The sequence below is a fragment of the Mytilus californianus genome, unplaced genomic scaffold (genome assembly GCF_021869535.1).
Source record: "Mytilus californianus isolate M0D057914Y unplaced genomic scaffold, xbMytCali1.0.p SCAF_11, whole genome shotgun sequence".
In the NCBI taxonomy this organism is placed as follows: Eukaryota; Metazoa; Mollusca; class Bivalvia; order Mytilida; family Mytilidae; genus Mytilus; species Mytilus californianus.
The window spans coordinates 24,574,301-24,595,464 of NW_026262593.1; the positions used below are offsets into that span (position 1 = coordinate 24,574,301).

General features: G+C 31.4%; 1 protein-coding gene across 9 annotated transcripts in view; it reads right to left on the reverse strand.

Moving 5' to 3' along the window:
* Positions 1-21,164, reverse strand: part of LOC127719764 (phospholipid scramblase 1-like) — a 56,152-nt gene that overhangs the window by 23,616 nt on the left and 11,372 nt on the right. The window contains exons 5-10 of one of the 9 annotated variants that reach the window (XM_052226028.1): positions 20,167-20,243; positions 19,659-19,789; positions 17,120-17,240; positions 15,946-16,051; positions 14,522-14,577; positions 7,523-8,742 (exon numbers count right to left, since the gene is read on the reverse strand). The exons of 3 other annotated variants lie outside the window; for them this stretch is intronic. In XM_052226028.1, coding sequence (XP_052081988.1) covers positions 8,701-8,742; positions 14,522-14,577; positions 15,946-16,051; positions 17,120-17,240; positions 19,659-19,789; positions 20,167-20,243 — 533 coding nt within the window. In that variant the 3' untranslated portion in view covers positions 7,523-8,700. Of the gene's footprint in view, positions 1-2,857; positions 3,017-7,522; positions 8,743-12,422; positions 13,538-14,521; positions 14,578-15,945; positions 16,052-17,119; positions 17,241-19,658; positions 19,790-20,166; positions 20,244-21,164 lie in introns of those variants that run through there. 5 more of the 9 variants (XM_052226026.1, XM_052226020.1, XM_052226021.1 and 2 more) reach the window with 5 other exon arrangements.

Here is a 21,164-nt window from a genome sequence, read left to right on the forward strand (position 1 = left end):
CAAATATTTCATGATTATGTGATTATTTGTCAATCAATGACTGTATTTTTGATTATTTGATTATCTTAAAAAAATAATTAATGATTATGTGATTATATTGGCAAAAAATTTGTGATTATGTGATAACTTGGACATCCCCATGAGGGGCCTCAAAAATAACATCCTATTCATATTAAGAAAAGATAAGTGGCATCTCCTTTTTACTGTGTCTTAAACTGAGTAGTGCAAATTTACTGAGACATGACTGTGGCATAAAATTACATACATTTTAATTGAAATTCAAAAACACCATATGCACTCTTACTTAATAAAGCATAAAATTTACAAGTTCATTGGGGACTGCATGTACAACATGTTCAAATTTGATGCAAAGAGCTGTAGTTAAATTGTAAAATAATTATTCAATCTGACAGACATAGCACGCATATTTCAAAAGAAGCTTTAAATATATATTACTGAAACTATTACCATTTTTGTCGACAAGTCTTTAATGGTGCGTTGTGGCTAGGTGTAGGTAGGTATGATGACAATATATAATCATGACATTTCAATATTGCCTTATCGTATTCATGATTGCTACACGAACGGTGAATTGTTATATGAAATATCCGCGTCCCGAATTATTCCCTGGGTTATCCATTGTTCCGTGAAAGAGGGCGTAATTGTCCATTATGGTAAAAAAAAATAGTGCCAAGCGTAACGATATGATTTTTTTCTAACGTTTACAGTATGCAAAAAATTATATTTTTTCAATAAAAAGGGGTGAGTGTGTGCCCTCTACGTCCCCACCTGAATCCGCCACGGACCTTAGTCGGACTGCATGGTCTTTTAAACCCCTATAAATGTAACATTATATACGATTACATTAAAAATATTTTGAATTATTTGATAAAAAATTTCGATTTCAACATAATTGAAAGGAAAAATATTCACCACAAGTCATGTATTATTAATTTAACGTGTTTTGTCAAGTTTTTGTCAAAGCAAAAACGTGTGCGATTATCAGATTAATACATACTCTCAAATGTAACTCATATAACTCTTAACCACTTTCCAATAGACGATGATATATGAATACGAAAACAAATTTAAAAAAGAAGTAATAAAATCATCAAGATTTTGACAAAAACATTTTATTACACATGTACATTACTTAAAGGGCTAGATATTCAAAACAACGTAAACATTCGATTCCTTCGTAAAACAAGGGTGTGTCTGAGTCAGTCAACTACAGGATATTCGTATGAATATGGTGACTAACAATCAAGTGCAGGAAAGAATCAGGGGCAGTGGTTGAGCGGAATGGAATATGTTGTGTGCAATCGTGAGTCTGTGCATTCAACGTCTTTCTTTTTCACCAAAAAAAAAAACATCAACCGACTCCACTAATGTTTGTGGTAATATTAATATTAATTATAGATCTTTGTTTTGTTTCCATGATACTGGTAAATATCGGACTGAATCTAACATATTTATAATTCATTACATTGTGGTATTAACTGTATCTTTTTAATTAAAACTTGACATACCATTTAAATTTAGCGCATTGCTTAATTAATTTTTCAGTATATTACTAGGTTTTTTTTTTAAATTGGAAAATAAGAGAAAGTGCACAAATATCATCATCTTTGTGAATATAAACTCAATTGTTTTGTATCCAATATGTCCTGTAATTAATCAAAATCTTATCAAAGTATATAAAATAAACAATACTTTTTAAAGATATTATGTACAATTCCAGTGACCTATATTTAGGAAAAAGCAAGCACTTTTTAAGTATCCAAAGCAATTTTTTTCTCCGTGTAAGTGGGTATTTAAACTGATATTTTACTCACCTACAATTGAGGAATATCCAGCAAACCTGGCCTCTCCTAGGACTAGTCAATGTATATGTAGTTTGATATATTCAAAAGATATTTTATTTCTTTTTTTCCAAATGAGAATGCCTATAGGTCGGCATCGAAAGAAGTGCGTTTTATACAAGTTTTGCTAAAACATATGGGTAGGTGTCTCCTTTAAATTGATTCTTTAAAGTACATAGTTTTGAATGAATACGTAAATTGACGGTCTTCCATACCGATCTAATCGTTCTATAAGACCGTATGTCTATTGTTTTTGTATTTGTGGATTTCGGATTTGTTTATCATTTTAAATGTATTTACCTCACATCTCCTTTTACATCACAGACAAACAACACAACTGACTCAAATGAAAGTTTGTTCCAAAATAAACAAAATTATTCTAAACTTAACGCGTTATCTAACTTGATGCGGTATCTGCAAATCCGAGACGGAAGGCCCTTCACATTCATTAATATTATAAAAAAATCGAGATATGGCCGAAATGATTCGATCATAGAGTTTTTTGGAAAATTAACCTACAGGGACTTGTTTGACACAAGTTCCAACAATCTATACGAATTAAAACGTCTTGGTTTCCAGAGGTAGCTTTTAAAACTCAAAGAATATAAACAGCAAATAATCTGTTTTAAGGGCTTGTGTGTCATTTGAAAATATATCGATTTCAAGAATAAAAAAATATCGAAGAAAAGTACGTTTTGTATTTGTATTTTTACGTCTGATAACTTTAGAATATACGACGAGGGACTAGAAACTGTCCGAGTTATACAAATATACAAATATACAAATATATATATCAAATATATAAACGCCATAAGTGTACAAAACAACACCAAAATTTTAAAAAGGAAACATTTAATGTAAGTATCTATTTTTTAAGGTTTACTCAGTAAGTATATCACATGGTTTTATTCTAGTTTTGTTGAAAAAAATCCTGAAATGTCACCTTTATTGCTAGAATTTTCTACATAAATCATGTTCTAACGGAAACTGCTTACCCGTCCGTGGCTGTTTCCGAATCACAACCACTTGAGCTTTATTAAAACTGCTTTCCCCGTCATCGGGATTTATTTTGGAGGAGGTTCCACAATAATGTAATAGATTCATATCGTTATGAGGTAGAATGGTATAAAATTCACTTCCCGGTATTTGTTTCTATGGTCAGTCAGGTGAAAATAATTAAAAGTATGTCACGTGACAAAATTAGTTAATTGCATATATATATATATATTGATTTACTGCTTTTATATATACATACCAATTGAATTTAATGAATTCTTCGAGTCTTAGGGACTGTGAAATTGTTATGTTGTCTTTTTCGTTATTCTCCCCTTTTTGTAAAATGGACAAAATAGAAGAAAATGCATTAAGATCAACAATTTCATGATATAGATATGTACACTATTAATGGATTGTGTCATTTAAAGCAAACTTTATTTAGTATAATTTGATATAATGTTTATTTTTGTGTTGAATTAAGTGCACTCTTGGCAAAGTACGTAAAAATAAACTGTACTTATAAAGTTATTACGATGGTAAATATCAGAAAGGCTGAAGAAAGAATGCAATGAAGTGTGAGTATCTATATATTTATAAGTAATTGTTTTTCCGTGTATGTGAGTAACTGACATTTTACTTACCTTAAATTGAGTAGTAGCCAGCACACGTGGTCAAGTTAACCTAGTACTGGTCAATGTATATATGTACGTTGTAATATTAAGAAGGTACTTTCTTCTTTTTTGTTTCTAACGGTATAGATCAGAATCATAAGAAGTTCGATTGGTACAAGTTTTCGATACATAAGTTTTATTTTATAGGTCTTAAGTGAACAGCGGAATACCTAGGATGGGAAAGTGTCGATTATAAATTGCTAAGTGTATATAATTTTTGATGAATATAAAAATTAACTTTTTTATATCAAACTTTCATGATAGACTATATATGACTTGATTTACCGTTACAGAATATCTATAATACTAAAATAACAATTTGTTAGCCGGCATGACGTAAAAACGACGAATCAAAGAATTCAACTTTATATACAACTATTATAGGACAATGGAGTTGTTTAAAAATTACACCATTCCAGGCCCTTTTGGTTTCCACATAATTGATAATTAATACCAATAATTAACAAGTTCCGTGTCGAATCAGATACCGATACCAATAGTATATGTCACATGAAGTTTCCTGTTACCTTTTTGTAAATCACTCCTCTATCAGGAGAACCTGGAATTCTTCCAGTATTTATTTTATTTCTATGTTACACTATAGTATACTATTTAGCAAGTCTGTTTTCTTCATTGGAGTTTCAAGATATAACATTATTTTTGTTGATGTATGCCAATGATATGATTTTGATGTACTACCACTATTAATTTGGTTAATTAGTTAAAAAAATAATCTTTGTTTATAGTAAGTTTATTGTGGTAAGAAAACAAGCCGGGCGGGTTCAAACAGAAAGATTTTGAAAGCAGAGAAAACTGTACACTGACTTTATCAGATGACAATATGAATACTAAAAATTCAGACTAAAAATAAGGCATGAATATTTTAATTCAGTCATGGACCCGCGATGTCGTGGGTGTGTTCTAGTATTTGTTATAGATGCGTTTGATATGATGTTTTCGTGTCACTCCTATTTTTCTTCTTTCATTACTTATTGCATTGTTTTGAAACAAGAGCTGTTTATATTGCAAGAGATCCTAGGTACATCGCTTGAAAAAGCTTGGGTTTTGTTGCCACATCCTAAATTTTTCTTTTATGTTCTGTGTAGTTCGGCTTTTTCGTTTTAAAATGTGTTGTTGCTTGCCGTTTTTGTCAAGTCTCTTTAGACTTATGGTATTTGGTTTTCCTTTGATAAATTTCATTATCTGTCCTGAAAGCTAATACATGTGCATGTAAATAAGTTTATTTTCAAAATTTTAATCGCTTTAAATCAATGAAATTGTGAAATATTAAATTATTCTGCTAACACTTTTATTTCAAAAGTTCGAAATGATATTTTTACATGTTCTTTTAAAATATACTTAGTGTGGAAATATTCGGTTATAGCAACAAGAAAATGCTTAAAACATTTAGTTTCGTTCCCTTGATCGTAGTTTTAGTTTGTTTACATATAACTAACCGCATACCTCATTTGATAAAGAAACAGTTACAATGTGTATTATTTAATCTTTATATCATATTGGTTAGAAAACCCAATTTTTTGTTAAATATTTTTTGATTTATATATATACTTCTAAAATATATATATTGAAGTGTTGAAGGCCGTACTTTGACCTATAATTGTTAACTTTTTATACACTGTGACTTGGATGGAGAGTTGTCTCATTGGCACTAATACCACATCTTGTTATTTATATATACTAAATTTTCATGACAAGATTTAAAGAAACGGCAGTCGCTTAGTGAAGCTTAGTTTGTAAATCGGTAGGTAAGAAAATTATAAAACATTATCTTTGAAACTAAAAGACATGGTTTCGACTGATTAATACGGAATATCAGCACTTTGGCGGGTCTTGACAGAAATCGTCCCATGTATTTCAACTCATTCTGTTTAGATCTACATAACTACATTACATATAAGAATAAGAAGATGAAGTATGATTGCCAATGAGACAACTCTCCACCAGAGACCAAATCATTAATGACACAGAAGTTTACAACTATAATAGGTCACCGAACGGCCTTCAACAATGAGCAAAACTCATGTATGTTTTATAAGAATCCGTACTTTTGATTGTTTGACAACAGTAGCCGAATGGCATTCAAAAGTTATATCTTATTTCCCAATAAAATGCAACATTCATGACAGCACGTGATTCCTGTGACAACGTCACAATAATGCATAGGAGAACTAGCGAAAAATATGATATAACTTGTAATTTGCCGGTTGTAGCATAAAAATGTAATTATAAGAATTGAAAGCTTATTTTGTTATTCTACAGGGTTGTAAAAGAGTTGATCGTGCGCACATATTTAGAGTGTTTCATACAAAATGTGCTTCGGTAAACACTTTTACAACCCAATAAAATTACAAAAAGACGCATTCAATTCTTAAATAAATTAAGGCAACAGTAGTTTACCTAGTATGTTCAAATCTAATAAATCAATTAAAAAGACAAACCAAGGGTACAAACACAATCTTATAATATCATTTGAACTTTAAAAGGGGCGAGACTAGGGACATCGACAGGATAATCTTCTACAATATAAAAAACGTGTCCTTGGTTCTGTTATTAAGTTAACAGCTAAACTGATCATTGGATGATATATAAAATGGGTGGGTTTTAGGAAGGTTACTCAGGTCTTATTACAACCGAATCTACTACTTGTTCTTTCTTATGATTAGTCGTATTCCAACACCCGACATATAAATAAACAAGAGCAAGTGAGAAGTCTGGCTTTTTAAATTGGTTTTGAGCGTTCCTGCTGAAGAAAAATTCTGAAAAGCGCTTTCAACGCACGAAATTGGAAACATGTAATTTTTATTTATCAGACTTCGGTTGCAAGGATGGGACCTACCTTTCTTCTATTGTTTTAAATAAGTAAAACTGACGAAAATAAGGTTGAAAACCTCTAACCTTTTATACCTTGGACCCTTTTGATGTGTTCGAGCTTTGATTTTTGACATTTGATTAGGACTTATATCTAGAAATTGACTATGAGGGTCAATTAAAAACAAAACTTTACGACAAAAGAGATGATTTTAGCTTTCTAATTGTGAATTTTCATTTTTTAAACCAAGAGTTCTAAATGGTGAAGTTGAAATCATCACTTTGAAAATTTTACGAACGCCATCACGAGTTAGTTGACCGTTATGGAATATCCGTTTCACAGATGATATCAGATATGTTCCTTATGTCGTGGCTACAATCCCGCTCCCTTTTCGCGGGTGTGACCTATCGAATTGGACTATTTACGGGCTTTGTAATAACATGAGCAACACGACGGGTGCCATGTGTGGAGCAGGATCTGCTTACCCTTCCGGAGCACCCAAGATCACACTCATTTTTTGGTAAGGTTCGTTTTGCTGTTGTATCCCTATTTGTGACATTTTTACCTATTGTGTCTGTTTGTTTTGTTCACACATCGTTGTCAATATAATTGAATTTGATGCGACTGTCATACAAGTGAGAGGTTTAGCTAGCTTTAAAACCAGGTTTAACCCACCATTTTTTCTTAAAATGTCCTGTACCAAGTCAGGAAAATGGCTGTTGTTATCTGATAGTTTGTTTCTATGTGTGTTGCATTTTAGTGTTTCTGTTGTTCTCCTCTTATATTTGATGTGTTTCCCTCGGTTTTAGTTTGTAACCCGGATTTGTTTTTTCTCAATCGATTTATGAATTTCGAACAGCGGTATACTGCTGTTGCCTTTATTTAACCCGTTGATAAAAAGTTCACTCTATTCACCTGATAAGTAACAATGTAATATTCAGAAACTTTAAACGGTGACAATTTTACTGCACTAGATGCGCAATTCGACAATAAATTTCGCTTCAGTGATGCTTTAGGCCAACATATATGAACACCTGAAACTTACAACAAGCGTTAACGGGTTGATATTACCGAAAAGAACCATAAGTATTGCCAAGCAAAGACAGGGGACCAGAGTAATGCATTAGGGAGATGTAGCCATACAAATTAATATGCAATTTAACTAACTTCTTAATTTTATTTAAAATGGTATATTCTTTCACATAGAAATATTAAATAAATGTAGTCATTAATACATAATAAATAGTAGCATGTACAATATGGCATACAATAATATAAGCTATGATGTTAGAAATAATCGTTAGTTGATCATAATTGTAGGTGTTAAGTTTTACCATTCTATAAGATTCTCAAATTATTCTGCAAATTTTATTTACCAATTAGAACCATTGTCCATAAGAGACAAAAAAGAGGCAAAAGATACCAAATGGACATACAAACTCATAATTCGAAAATAAACTGACAACGCCATGACAAAAAAGGAAAAAGACCAAAAGACCAACAATAGTATACAAAACACAACATAGAAAACTAAAGACTGATAACATTTTACATATTAACTTTAAATGAAATTATTCTCTTTGTAATTGACAAACCCCCGAATGACGATCATACAAGAAAATCTCCCTGTAATCAATAGTAACATATTGAATCATTTGCTCTGTTTAAGGAATAATTAATTTGTATGTTAGTAATCCCTTATTGAACAAAAGTGATGCTGGAACTATTTTTTTTACTTTTAAACAACACGCACAAAATGTTCCAATGAATTATTTAGTATAGTGTAATACGAGAAGTTTGACCTTTTCTAGCATTTATATAAAGTAACATATAAAATATAAAAACAGATGTAGTTATATTGAAACCAGTCTGAGTTACAAGACAGTTGATTTGTAATTGAGCTTTTGATTTTGCCATTTAATAAAGGACTTTCTGTTTTGAATTTTCCTTGGAGTTCGGTATTTTTTTCATTATTGTCGTGTGGTATTATTTTCGTGGAAAAAAATGGTACCCACGAACCACAAAACATTTAGCTATTAGATATTTTGTGAGAAAAAGCGGTATGTTGCATAGAATTTGAGAGGATTTTCGTTTTCTTCAATGACTGCACCTACACTTTAAAAAGCTTCAAGTGTAAGACCTTTTTTGCCTTTTTTCTGATTATTACATAACAAAGTCCCTCCCATGTCCTCTTCTTGCGACTGAAATATGTTCTTGATTATACATCAGTGAATATTTTATTTTTCTCTCACAAAAACACACAACAAATTGTATTTGATATTTTTAAGCAAACAAATTGTGGTTTTTTTTTAAGTTATCAAATGTTATTTCGTTTAAAAGTCTAGTTGTTGTTCTTCTTCTGTGGTTCAAATACCATAACATCCTACAAAAGAAAATACATTAGAAATAGAATTTTTTTCATTATTGAAAAGTAATTTTTTATTCTGTTTGCTACAACTGAATGGGTACTATTCAAATTGGTGCAAGAACAATAAGCAGAACATATAGGCAAAATTTTGAAAAGGATATGGTTAATTACCCGAAGTTGAAAATGAAAGTACATTAAAAATTAACAAAATTAGGTTAACGTGGTTTATATATCTGCATCGGAAAACTTTAGGTTAACTGAAAATATAGATCGCGAATATTATTTAACATTGTGGAAAATGGCAAACACCATCAACATGATCACGTGCATTTCAAAATGAACCTACAAGGACATTGTATTTTTGTGAAAACACAAACAATGTCGAAGAAAAGGTACATTTGAAATTTGTATTTTACGTCTGATAACTTGAGAATAAAAGACTAGGGTCTTGAAACTGTCTGGTTTTAGTTGCAGACACCCTTTATTTGCATCAAGGGTTTAGTAAGAAATTGATTCATGGGGTTTTATTCGAAGTTAAATATCATATAGAATTATATGTTGATAAGAATCACCATTGTCATGGTAGATGGGGTGTCTTCCGCCATCTTGGATTGTAAAATAACAGAAAATGATTGGACTAGATCTTTAATGAAATGTGCATATCTTGAGAGAGGAATGAAATACATTTGTAATAATATTCATCTAAATGTAAAACAAAATGTGTGTTTTATCTTATTTTGATAATTTATTTTAACAATTACAGAATCTGTTTGTTTGATATATTTTTTTTCAACTTTTCCATATAAGTATAGGGGAGGTAACTCAGATAATGTAACTTTCATAAAGGAAAATGTAAGGAATTTATCTGTTTTGTTTTGTAGCAAGAAACCGAAACTGGTGACCCCAATTTTTATTTTTATTTTCAGAAAGCACATTATAAGAACTATCTTCTCATATTTTATCTTAAAATTATATGGCTTAGTTTTCTTTCTATCACACTAAATTAGGTTTTTTATGCATAATACATACAAATTCTGACAATTTTGAACAACCCATAGCTGTCAAAAAAAGCCCCGTGACCCATGCTTTTTATTATAGTTTTGAAAAAGCGTGATATGAGCTACATTTTGGCACTGGGTTTTGTAGCCGTTACGATATTTCTATGTTTTCTGTTATGTTAAAGGACTGCACATTTCCCCATTTTTGCTTTGGTCTGTGTTGTTGCTTGTCCTTCTTCGTTAAGTATGTATCGACATATTGTATATTATTTTCCTTTTTTTATCTCTCTGTAACTTTTTGCATAATTCTAAACACATTAAATCTTCATTTGCTCTTGACTTTTGCGATAAAAATACCTTGATTTTCTGGACATTTCCGTGTTCGGTCACAACTTTTATCATATATTTATAGAAAATAATTGGTATTATTGTACCCTTTGATAAAACTATAAATTGTACATATATTTATTCATAAAATCTTAAGAATTGTCTTAGCCGTGTGATATGACTTTCGTAATCAACTGCTTCCGGTTTATATTAACCGCTTCCGGTTATTATCGCATACCTTTGTAAAACGTAATCGCATGGCATTTCGACGTCACTCGCTAAATTCCGGAAAATACACCTCATTGGTACGTTTTTTTGTGAAAAACATAACAAAATAGGATTAAAAAAAAAAACAAATATTAGGAAACAGGAAAATATATTATAAAAAATGCAAAACAAATAATACAATAAATGCATTTTTTCAAAAGTTTTAAAAATAGCTCTTGTTTGTATGTCTTCTGCTGAAGTATGTGATAAAAAGATCATAATATGTAATTTTACATATCAGACCCTTCATCGGTCCTCGTTCATGATATTATCCCTGGAGCCTTTCGGCACTTGGGCTGATATCGTGACCTAGGGTCGATAAAGGGTCTGATATGAAAAATGCTATGTAATAATCTATACTTATCATTTGACACAGGCGTTTGATATTTGGAACATGGATGCAGGACCGTATGACCATGTGTTATGTTACATTGAAGATCACTGCTCTTTGACCTTCCAGGTCTAATTAATTGATTTCTTTGTATTTTACTGATAAATGGAAATCCCTATATTGTATTGCTTGCTATGTCAAGACCTTTTTACCTCAATTTAGGATTTACCCTTGGGGTCATGCCCCGCCCCCTCATATAATAAAGCGTTAAATATCTTACAAATAATTCATATCACTCAACCATATGTAGTCTTACTTTCCTTGATTAGACCTTTCTACTTCATCATAGGTTTTGTCCCTGGGTGGCATGCCACGCCCCCTCCATATCATTTATTGTTAAATTGCTTGAAAACTTTTTATATCTTCACCCATAAACCATATATAGTCTTAATTGTCATACGACAAGACATTTCAGTACACCATTATTATTTATCCAGTGGGATAGCTCCGCTCCCGTATATCGTAAATTGTTTTAACACATCAACATGAGTTAACAAGCTGAAATGTCTCGCATGCTTTTCTTTCATGTTTGAAGTCATGCTGGATATCTGTAATTTAAAGGTTTAATTACAACTATCACATTTATCAATAATCATTATAAATGTGGTCAACCTCAGATGAACCCTGAATGATAGACATGCCTACCGTATAATCATACCATAAACCAAATATAGTTAGCGTATTGCTTATATTATATGAGAAACAGACCAAATTACAAAAAATGACATTGACCAATAAACCATAAAAATGAAGTCAAGGTCTGATTAACCCTGTCAGACAACATGTACACCATACAATCATTCCATACACGAAATATAGTTAACCTATCGCTAAAAATATCTGAGAAACAGACATGTAAAGGACAAATTAACATTGAAATTTGAACCATGAACATGAAATAAAGGTCAAATGAACCCTGCCAAACAGACATGTACACCTTACAATCATTTCATACACCAAATATAGTTGAACAATTGCTTATAGAATCCAATAAACAGACAAAACCATGAAAACTTAGTATTGGCTAATGAAATATGAAAATGAGGTCAAGGTCAGATAAAACCTGCCAGACAGACATCATTTTCTACACCACATATAGTGTTCCCCATTGTTTAGTGTATATTGAAAATAGACCAAACCCATAAAAATTTTAACTAACCATAGATAGAAGGTCAAGATCAGATGAATTCTGCAAACTAGACATAATTCCATACACCAGATACAGCTGATCTATTGAAAAAAAACCACAAAACCCCAAATAATTAAGATTTACCAATGAACCATGAAAATGAGGTCAAGGTCAGATGAAACCTGCCAGTCAAACATATACACCTAACATTAATTGCATACGCTAAATATATTTGACCTATTGCTTAAAGTATCTGAGATAAGGACTTGACCATGAAAAATTAACTTTGATCACTACTGATTCATGAAGTGAGGTTGAAGTCAGGTGAACTCTTTCTGAAGGACATGTAGACCTTGCAAGGATCCCATACACCAAATAAAGTTATCTTTTCACATTACAAAAAGCTAAACAGTCACTGAACCATGGAAATGAGATCAAGGACAATGGACATATGACAGACAGAAACTTAAGTATAAAACCTTGAAAGGTCCATAAGTATAGTTAAGCCATGTCAGCGAATCAGAGCTATGCATTTGGGATTTGTATCCATTCAAATTAATATGCAATTGAACCAATTTCTAAATCTCATATAAAATGGTATATTCTTTCACATTAAAATATCAAATAAATGTAGTCATTATTACATAATAAATAATAGCATGTACAATATGGCATACAATAATATCAGCAATAATCGTTAGTTGATCATAATTATAGGTGTTAAGTTTGACCATTCTGTAACATTCTAAAATTATTCTGCAAATAAAATTTCCCCATTATGACCATTGTTCATAAGAGACAAAAGAGAGGCCAAAGATACCAAAGGGGCATTCAATTCACAATTTGAAAATAAATTGACAACACCATGGCAAAAAAAGAAAAAGACCAAAAGAAAAACAACAGTATACAAAACACAACATAGAAAACTAAAGACTGAGCAAAATTTTACATAATTTTAAATGAATTTTTTTCTCTTTGTAATTTAGAAAACCCCGAATGAAGATCAAACAAGAAAATCTCCCCGTAATCAATAGTAACATATTGAATCATTTGCTCTGTTTAAGGAATAATTAACTTGTATGTTAGTAATCCCTTATTGAACAAAAGTGATGCTGGAACTATTTTTTTACTTTTAAACAACACACACAAAATGGTCGAACAATGATTTGGTATAGTTTAACATGGGAAGTTTTTTTTTTTCTTTTTCTAGCAGGTATATAAAGTCACATATAAAATATGGAAACAGATGTAGTTATATTGAGAACAGTCTGAATTACAAGACAGTGGATTCATTATTGTTGTATGGTATTATTTTCGTGGAAAAAAAGGGACCCACGAACTACAAAAAAAAACTATTGGATAATTTGTGAGGAAAAGCGGTATGTTGCATAGAATTTGAGAGGATTTCTGTTTTCTTCAATTACTGTACCTACACTTTAAAAAGTTTCAAATGAAAGACCTTTTTGGCCATTGTTCTGATGATTACATAAAGTTCCTTCCATGTCGTCTTCTTGCGACTGAAATATGTTCTGATTATACATCAGCGAATATTTTAATTTTCTCTCACAAAAGCATACAACAAATTGTATTTGATCTTTTTAGGCAAACCAATTGTGGTTGTTTTTAATGTTATCAATTATTCTTTGGTTTAAAAGTCTAGTTGTTGTTCTTCTTCTGTGGTTCAAATACCATAACATCCTACAAAAGAAAATACATTAGAAATAGAATTTTTTTCAATCAATAATGGTACATTATTGAAAAGTAATTTTTCATTCTGTTTACTACAACTGGATGGGTACTATTGCTATTTGATTGTTTGGTTAAGTAGCCAATTATTTGGTACTGACAAGATTTAACGAATACAATGTGTTAATGAATTATATTATAGTACTAAATATACTTAAAACTTAGGTAGCTACATGTATTCCGTCAAATACAGATTCAAACAATGTTGATCCAGAGGGTACCTGATAAGAGCTGATTCTAGAAACATGTGTCATACCCATTGAAATTGGTATCATACTTGATATTAATGGTTATATAGAAGCTGTTAACTTGCATATACAATATCAATTAACACATGTTTACATGTAAAATGCTGCCAACAAATTCGGATTAGCTAAAACATATATGTTTACTGATATATTTTCCATCGAGTCTATCAAAATGTTGTTGGAATACAAAATAACACAGCTGTTTGTATTAAGCTTAAATATATGTAACTCTGATAAATTGCATGGTTTTAAAATATTTTCTAGATCATCATTTTGTAGATGATTTTGGAATATCTAAGTCACAGATGAACTTGACGAAGCCACAATACTGTTCTCTTTTTGGAGTTTTGTATTTTTGTTATTTTACTTTTTAGAATGTTCACCTGCCATAAAATTTGACTGATGTAACAAGTGAAAGAGGGACTGATAACACTTCTTTAGCACTCGAGTTTACCCGAGATTTTGATGCTGTATTTACAGGTAAGAGGAAAATTCGTTTTCCTTCAAAATGTCAGGAAATGTTTTGATAATTGTTATTGTTGTGTGATAGAAACAAGTGGATAATAGACTACTTGAGTAAGGTGAATTAAAGTGTAAAACGGCGACCAAGAACATGCTACATAATAGTGTTATCATGTAGCAGCTAAATATCGATACAACTTATTTATATACAATGTAAGTAACTTACAATCATAAAGCACGCACAGACAAACAAAGCCTTTTCCTTCACGTCCATTCCTGGAACTGTATAAAACATATAATATATTGTATTATTTCATTAAATTTGCAAGATTGTGCCCTGTAATTAAGGCAATCTTATTGTATTAAACGTGAGCAACGATTCACTACTCTCGTGTTCTATTAATGAGGGGCCTGATGGGTTATTTTCGTTCTTCGTGATCAGCGCATTTTCGCTATCGTGATCCGTTTTTCTACAGATTTAATTTGTTTTTTATATTTTCGAGATCCGTGATCATGGAAATTTATTTTCTGTGAATCGTGATTGACAAAAAAATCAACTCGTGAATCGTGATGAGACCCCCCATCAGGCCCCTCATTAATCTGTGAGCCCTTTTCCTTTGGAGAACTTATTTATTTGTTTGTCAAAATGTAGTATAACAATTAACAAAAGTTCCCTATCTTCAACAGATTTGTCATCAATTTTAAACATGTTACATGATACACGTAAAATGAATCAATAAACTTAATGTTTGTGTTGGAATAGACTGAAAGTTTCCATTTAGAATTAAAAGTAAGAAAATTACGGGATCGAAGGGGAAAAGGCCTACTTTACAGAGAGAAAACTGATGCCATCATTATCTTCAGTGTTGAACAATAATTAAGATAATGTAAGTAACTACAAGTTATTTTATTAAGCCTTATAAAATGACGCGGTATGATGAGTTTCATTATTCTCAGATAGTCATACTGACCATTCATCTTTTGTGGAGGGTGGGGTTTTTTTTCGGGGTCAAGCAATTATTTCCAACTTCATTCAAAGCCAACATTTTTTAAAAATAAAAACTCATAACAATTTTATAATTTTAAGTACGCCAAACGCACGTTTCTTCTACCTCACACTCATAATTTAGAAAAAAAGATTGTGCAAAATACGGGTAAGGCATTCCTGGGGGTAGAAAACCCTAAGTATTTCGAATAACATTTTATAAACAGTAATTTTTCAGAAAATGAACATATCAATGATATTTCATGTTAGCATAAAAGTGCTGACTACCGAACATACAGGGACAAGTGTTTTTGGAAAGTCGATGTCATATTACTTTTTATTAGTGGAACTTCCCTTCTGAAACAATTTTTGTTTCAAGAAATTAAGAATCAAACAATTTATCTAAACCGCCTCCTCCACATACACATGCAAAAGATTGCGATCGATGTCGTAGTCCATTGCAACTGCAAAACACATGAATCGTCGTTTCAACTTTTTTTCTACAGAAATTGCCGAGGAAAAAATATAGTGACGCTTTACATGAAATAGTGTTGCACATTACCACTTATTTGACAACATTTGAAAGGAATCCTGCAAGATTCGAATTAAATATATATCTAAATGTTTAAAATTGAGATTTATATCTTAAACAGAATTTAGCTTACATTCACAAACCAACAAATCAGCTCTGGTACAACATTCTCTGACCCATCCGGCCCACTTCTTGTAAATTCTTGGACTTAATTTGTTTCCTGATTTAGCATCATGAACCTTGAAAAATAAGCATTTTTTATAATTATTTACGACATTTAACTTTCTGAATATATCAAAGACTGGGATAACGTATTATTCATTTTGGTTCAAATTTTTGCAAGCTATGGAATAGAATATGAACTCAATGTTATTGTTCAAATATCTATTACCAATATTTGCTTTTAAAGCGCTATTTGGGCTAAATGAATAGATTATTATTATAGAAATGATATGGGAATATAATATACTTAACAGGGTCACATAGGTTAGGATACCAGCTACAAGGTTATTCATTATAGACATTGCTACAGGGATATACGTGAACCAACTTTACAATGTCATATTCGCAAAGGATACAACGTAAAGGGTTACAGTTGAAAAAAAAATTTACAATTATACAGTTTCTTTGGCGGTGCCAATAAGCAAGAATATGATTTCCTTATATTGTCAGATAGAAAGGAAAAACAGGTGTATGTACATAAAACTATTCCAGGAATGAATTTTCTCTAATTATGGACGATATCCTTTAATATGAGCAATATTTTAATGATTGCAGTATTTGCGTATGCTTCAGGAACACCTGCGATCACCCCTAGTTTTTGGTGGGGTTCAGTCTTTAGTTTTATATGTTGCGTTTTGTGTATTGTTGTTTGACTGTTGGTCTTTTTGTTTTTCGTTATGGCGTTGTTCGTTCATTTTCGACTTATAAGTTTGGTATTTTTCACCTCTCTTTTGCATATGTATTCATATGTCATATCAAACAACTTTGTAAAAATAATGCTTGAAGCTACTGTTTCCTGGAGCACTTTTAAAAAGTTTCTTTTTATTTTTGTCAATGTTTGTGCTGTCATAATGTCACACTTATCATCACATTATCATAGTTATTGTATTGGTAATTATTGTTAATTAATCCTCGGAGAAATTAGTGACGTTGTGGTTGGTTTACGTGGTCACGTAGTGACCCCCTATGGATCCGTAGGGGTCAGTATGTTCCAAAGAGGTATCATGACGTCACGTCTGCTATAAATGAAGACGTCCTTTATCAATGGTATTGTATTCACGGTCAAGTATGATATTTACACTTACATAAAAATTAATGTCATCAATACAGCAAATACAGAAAATTGGGCAACATTTGCTCCATATATCATACAACTTCTGACGATTGGCATCGTACAATGTTAAATTCATCTTCCATTTGGAACCACTGAAATCAAAGATAAATTCTATAAGCTTGATTAATCAAAGATTAAGGTATTTGTCAAGTAAAAGGGGGTTGATTGCGAACAGCTTGGTCTCACATCACTGACTCTAACTTCTATAATATATATTCGTACGTCCGAAGTACTTTTCTTTATTAATTATAAGATATGTCAAAATTCTAAATCTCCCCTGATGGGTTCCGACACGTTACAGTAGTGAAAACATGTTGACCTTTGATATATTTACCTCGGACCCTACCAACACCTAACCATAACTATTGCATAAAACTAACTCGTGGTTTATCCTACTCTTAAATGAAAATATGAACCCTGACCTAAACAGTATCGTCACCTCTAAAAGTTAAAAATCGACAGAAATGAATCTAAAAAAAAAATAAAGACAAAAAAAAAAAAAAGAATACAATGTAAATTAGGAAAGCCTTTGGAAAATGGATTCAAAACAAAGAAAATATAGAAGTACAGTCGATAATTCATTTAAATGTCTGCATTATAAAAATAAAAACTTATTGTATTTTAATTAACTATGTAACCTTGTTAAACCAATTTACACTTGAATACGAAGTTTTCCTACAAGGCAAAAAAAATATACGTAGTGACCTTTCCTATCAAGATTCCTCCAACCTACTCTGATCAAATCGAGGATTTTATTAGTCTTACTTTTAAAATCTTTGATCATAGGGAAGAAATAAATATGTAGTTGTTAAAATACCATTGTGAAATTCTGTTGATTAAACAATAAGATGTCATGCATACAATGATACTTTTGTCATTCAATCCGAGGAATAATTGAGTGGAACATATATACAAATGTGAAGTCTGATATTAAATGAAGGCGTTATCAAAGCAATTAGATTTTTACAAGAACCCCACGTCAGATTTTTCTGATTATCAAATCCGTATGAGGTTATGTAAGTAAAAGCCTCCATTCAAATTTACTCTTCGGACGTATGAAATGCATGAATTGTTTTCATTGAAGAGGATCCGACAGATCACAAAGGCCTGGCGACATAAAAGTGATGTCGAACGGAGGGTCAACCATCCGACCCTTGGCAACTCTGTTGCTTGGGTCATAAAAACTTGTACAATCCATCTATCAACAGAGTGCATGGCATTCTATTCTACTTTTTCTTATCTTAATACAAAAGGCATACCTTTGGTATATTACTTTCAATTTCAATAAAACTTGAGGTTTAAGGTAATAATGATCAATACAGTTTATATTTACTATGAATGAATGAATGAATGAATGACTATTTTAATATTAAAGTGCAACCTGAATTATAACAAACAATTATATTCAAATATACAAGTGATTTTCAGCCAGCCAAATAGGCTTATGATGCAATGTCATGATATGATACACATTATATTTCCATTATTGAAAAGAAAAAAAAATAAATATAGTTCAAATTTAGACGAAAATATAGTAAGGAACGATATCAGTTGACCACAGATTGTCTGATAGTAAAACAGTTCAAAATGAAGTTAGAAACAAGCTTGCTGTAATTACAAAATAAATGTTTTAATCTGATGTTCACTGGTAGCGTATTTAAATCTATGTTGTAATTGTCTCGGATGTCATTGAATAGTGTTCTCCTCAATTGTTCATAGCGTTTACAATACAAAAAAAGATGGGATTCGTCCTCTAAGGATTGAGACTTGCACATTTTACATAGGCGTTGGTCTATGAATGAAAACACAAATAAGATCGTATACCTATCCTGTATGGTATGTTGTTACAAATATGTTTTGAGCATATAGTTTTAGATACACCTGTACTGGATAGTGGCAACAATTTATTTACAAATTAGTAGGTGTATCAATCCTCTAACGTGGTCAAAATATTTAGAATTGATTACCGAACTTTCGATCTTTGCATGTAAAGATGAAGTAAAATTTATTTTGACCGTGCGCTTTAATCATTTCGATCAAATCACTGTGTGTATATTAAATGGAGATTATTTTATAATGTCTACAAAAATAAAATTCATTTAATAATAACTATGTGGATTTTGTGTTTATCTAAACATTTGAACGATACTGATGGGTATGAGGCAAATATTGAACATATTTCCGACCAACTTCAAAACATAAATCCATGTTTGAACTTGTAAATAGACTATTAATTACGATGACCAAACGTCTTTTGGTTAAGATAATATTTTCATGGGGCTGAAGAAACCTACTTTTGTCTAATTTGTACAATCATATTCAAACTGGAGCAGATATTTAAAGACAGACAAACTTAACTTACTGCTGTCTTTATATAATCAATTAAATTTACTGCAGCAGCTTTAACGTACATTAGGGGAAGGATACGAACGTACTGTTTTGCACCTTGTTTGTCAAATCAGATTGCAATGTTGAGCTTCGACAGATATAAAGGGCAGGAATAAACTTACTTTTGTTTAATATATCCAATCAGATTTCCAGGTGGAGCTTCGACAGTCATTTCCCACCCACAATGGTCACCATTTGCACACCAACAACACCCTGCACAACATTTAAATTCTCTCTCACAGCGAATAACTTCCTGTGAAGAAAATTACACTTTTTGGTTAATTAGAAAAATTACAGAGTATAAAATAGGTTGTACATGATAAAGATAAATTTTAAAAACATTCTTCATAAACTGTTAATGTAGAATTTCTGTCAGTTTTAACTAATTTCGCGTTTGTAAAAATACTGAAATATTTCCCTATACGAACCTTACTGTATTAAATGTAAGAAAATAAAAGAAACATTTTGGAACTTGTGACAATGTCGTGTTACTTAAGGCATCTAAAAAATTCGGTGATAAGTGGCATTCGGTGCTGTCATTAAAAAGGAAAGGACGATGATATTGTGGCTATGACAAGTATAAGATTCAGTTCAAACAGGTTTCACTGGGTCAGCCATTATATTACTTACCCTGCCGTCGTTCATTGTAATGTGCATTTGAAATCCACGGTTTGGTCCACAACATATTCTGTTACAACATTCAGATTCTGAAAAATAGGATTTATATTTTAGATAAAAGAAGATACCAACGGGACATCAAAAATCATAAGTGGAACAAAAATAGACAGCCAAAATAGACAGACCAAACGACAATCGAGTTCACACAAAAATATTACTACACAGAAAACAGTACATTAAGTTGTGGCAATACACAAGTTCAAATCCGCTGGGTTGTAGCAGTAAAATGTTTTAGATCTCATCTTTTGTGAGATGTATATCTTGTATTCTCTAGGGCCGTTTGCATGCAATTGTTTATGTCCTTTATAAATTAGAGAAGCAAAGCCATGTCATGTAGCACATGTGAGGTCTATTTACTGTTTATTTGTAAATGTTTTAATGTACAGGTATAACCTATGAAAGTGTTCATGAGGAAATGAAAGGAGGTGTATCTTGAGTTGTAAATTTACATTCAAAGTTAATGTTGTAAGTATGCCTCATTCAAATTGGGCCTGTTTAAATGGAAATTTTGTTTTGTAAATTTGAGAATGTGTAGGTACATCAAGAGTGTTGTATGTACATTCATTTGTACTCAAAGGTGCTACATCTAGATTATGTGTAAATGTGAATAAGCCTTACATGTGTAATCTTTGTAAAGTTGAGTATATGTTGTTTTTATATACATTTATATATGATGATTTATATATAGCTACGTAATGTCCAGTGGCAACCATTACATGTGTATTAGGGACAGGAGCATGTCAATGAACGTCTGTAATGGATATACAAGACAGAGGCAGCAAATACCAATTTTCAGGTCTGTGTTGGTATTGACTCGACCGGGTTAAGAACCCAATTTGTTTTGTAAGACCTTAGAAACGCTCTCAAAGTGATCACACTGCCAAGAGACCAGAAACATGTCAATGAACGTCTGTAATTGATATGAACCCTTTTTTTTTAACTAGACGGAA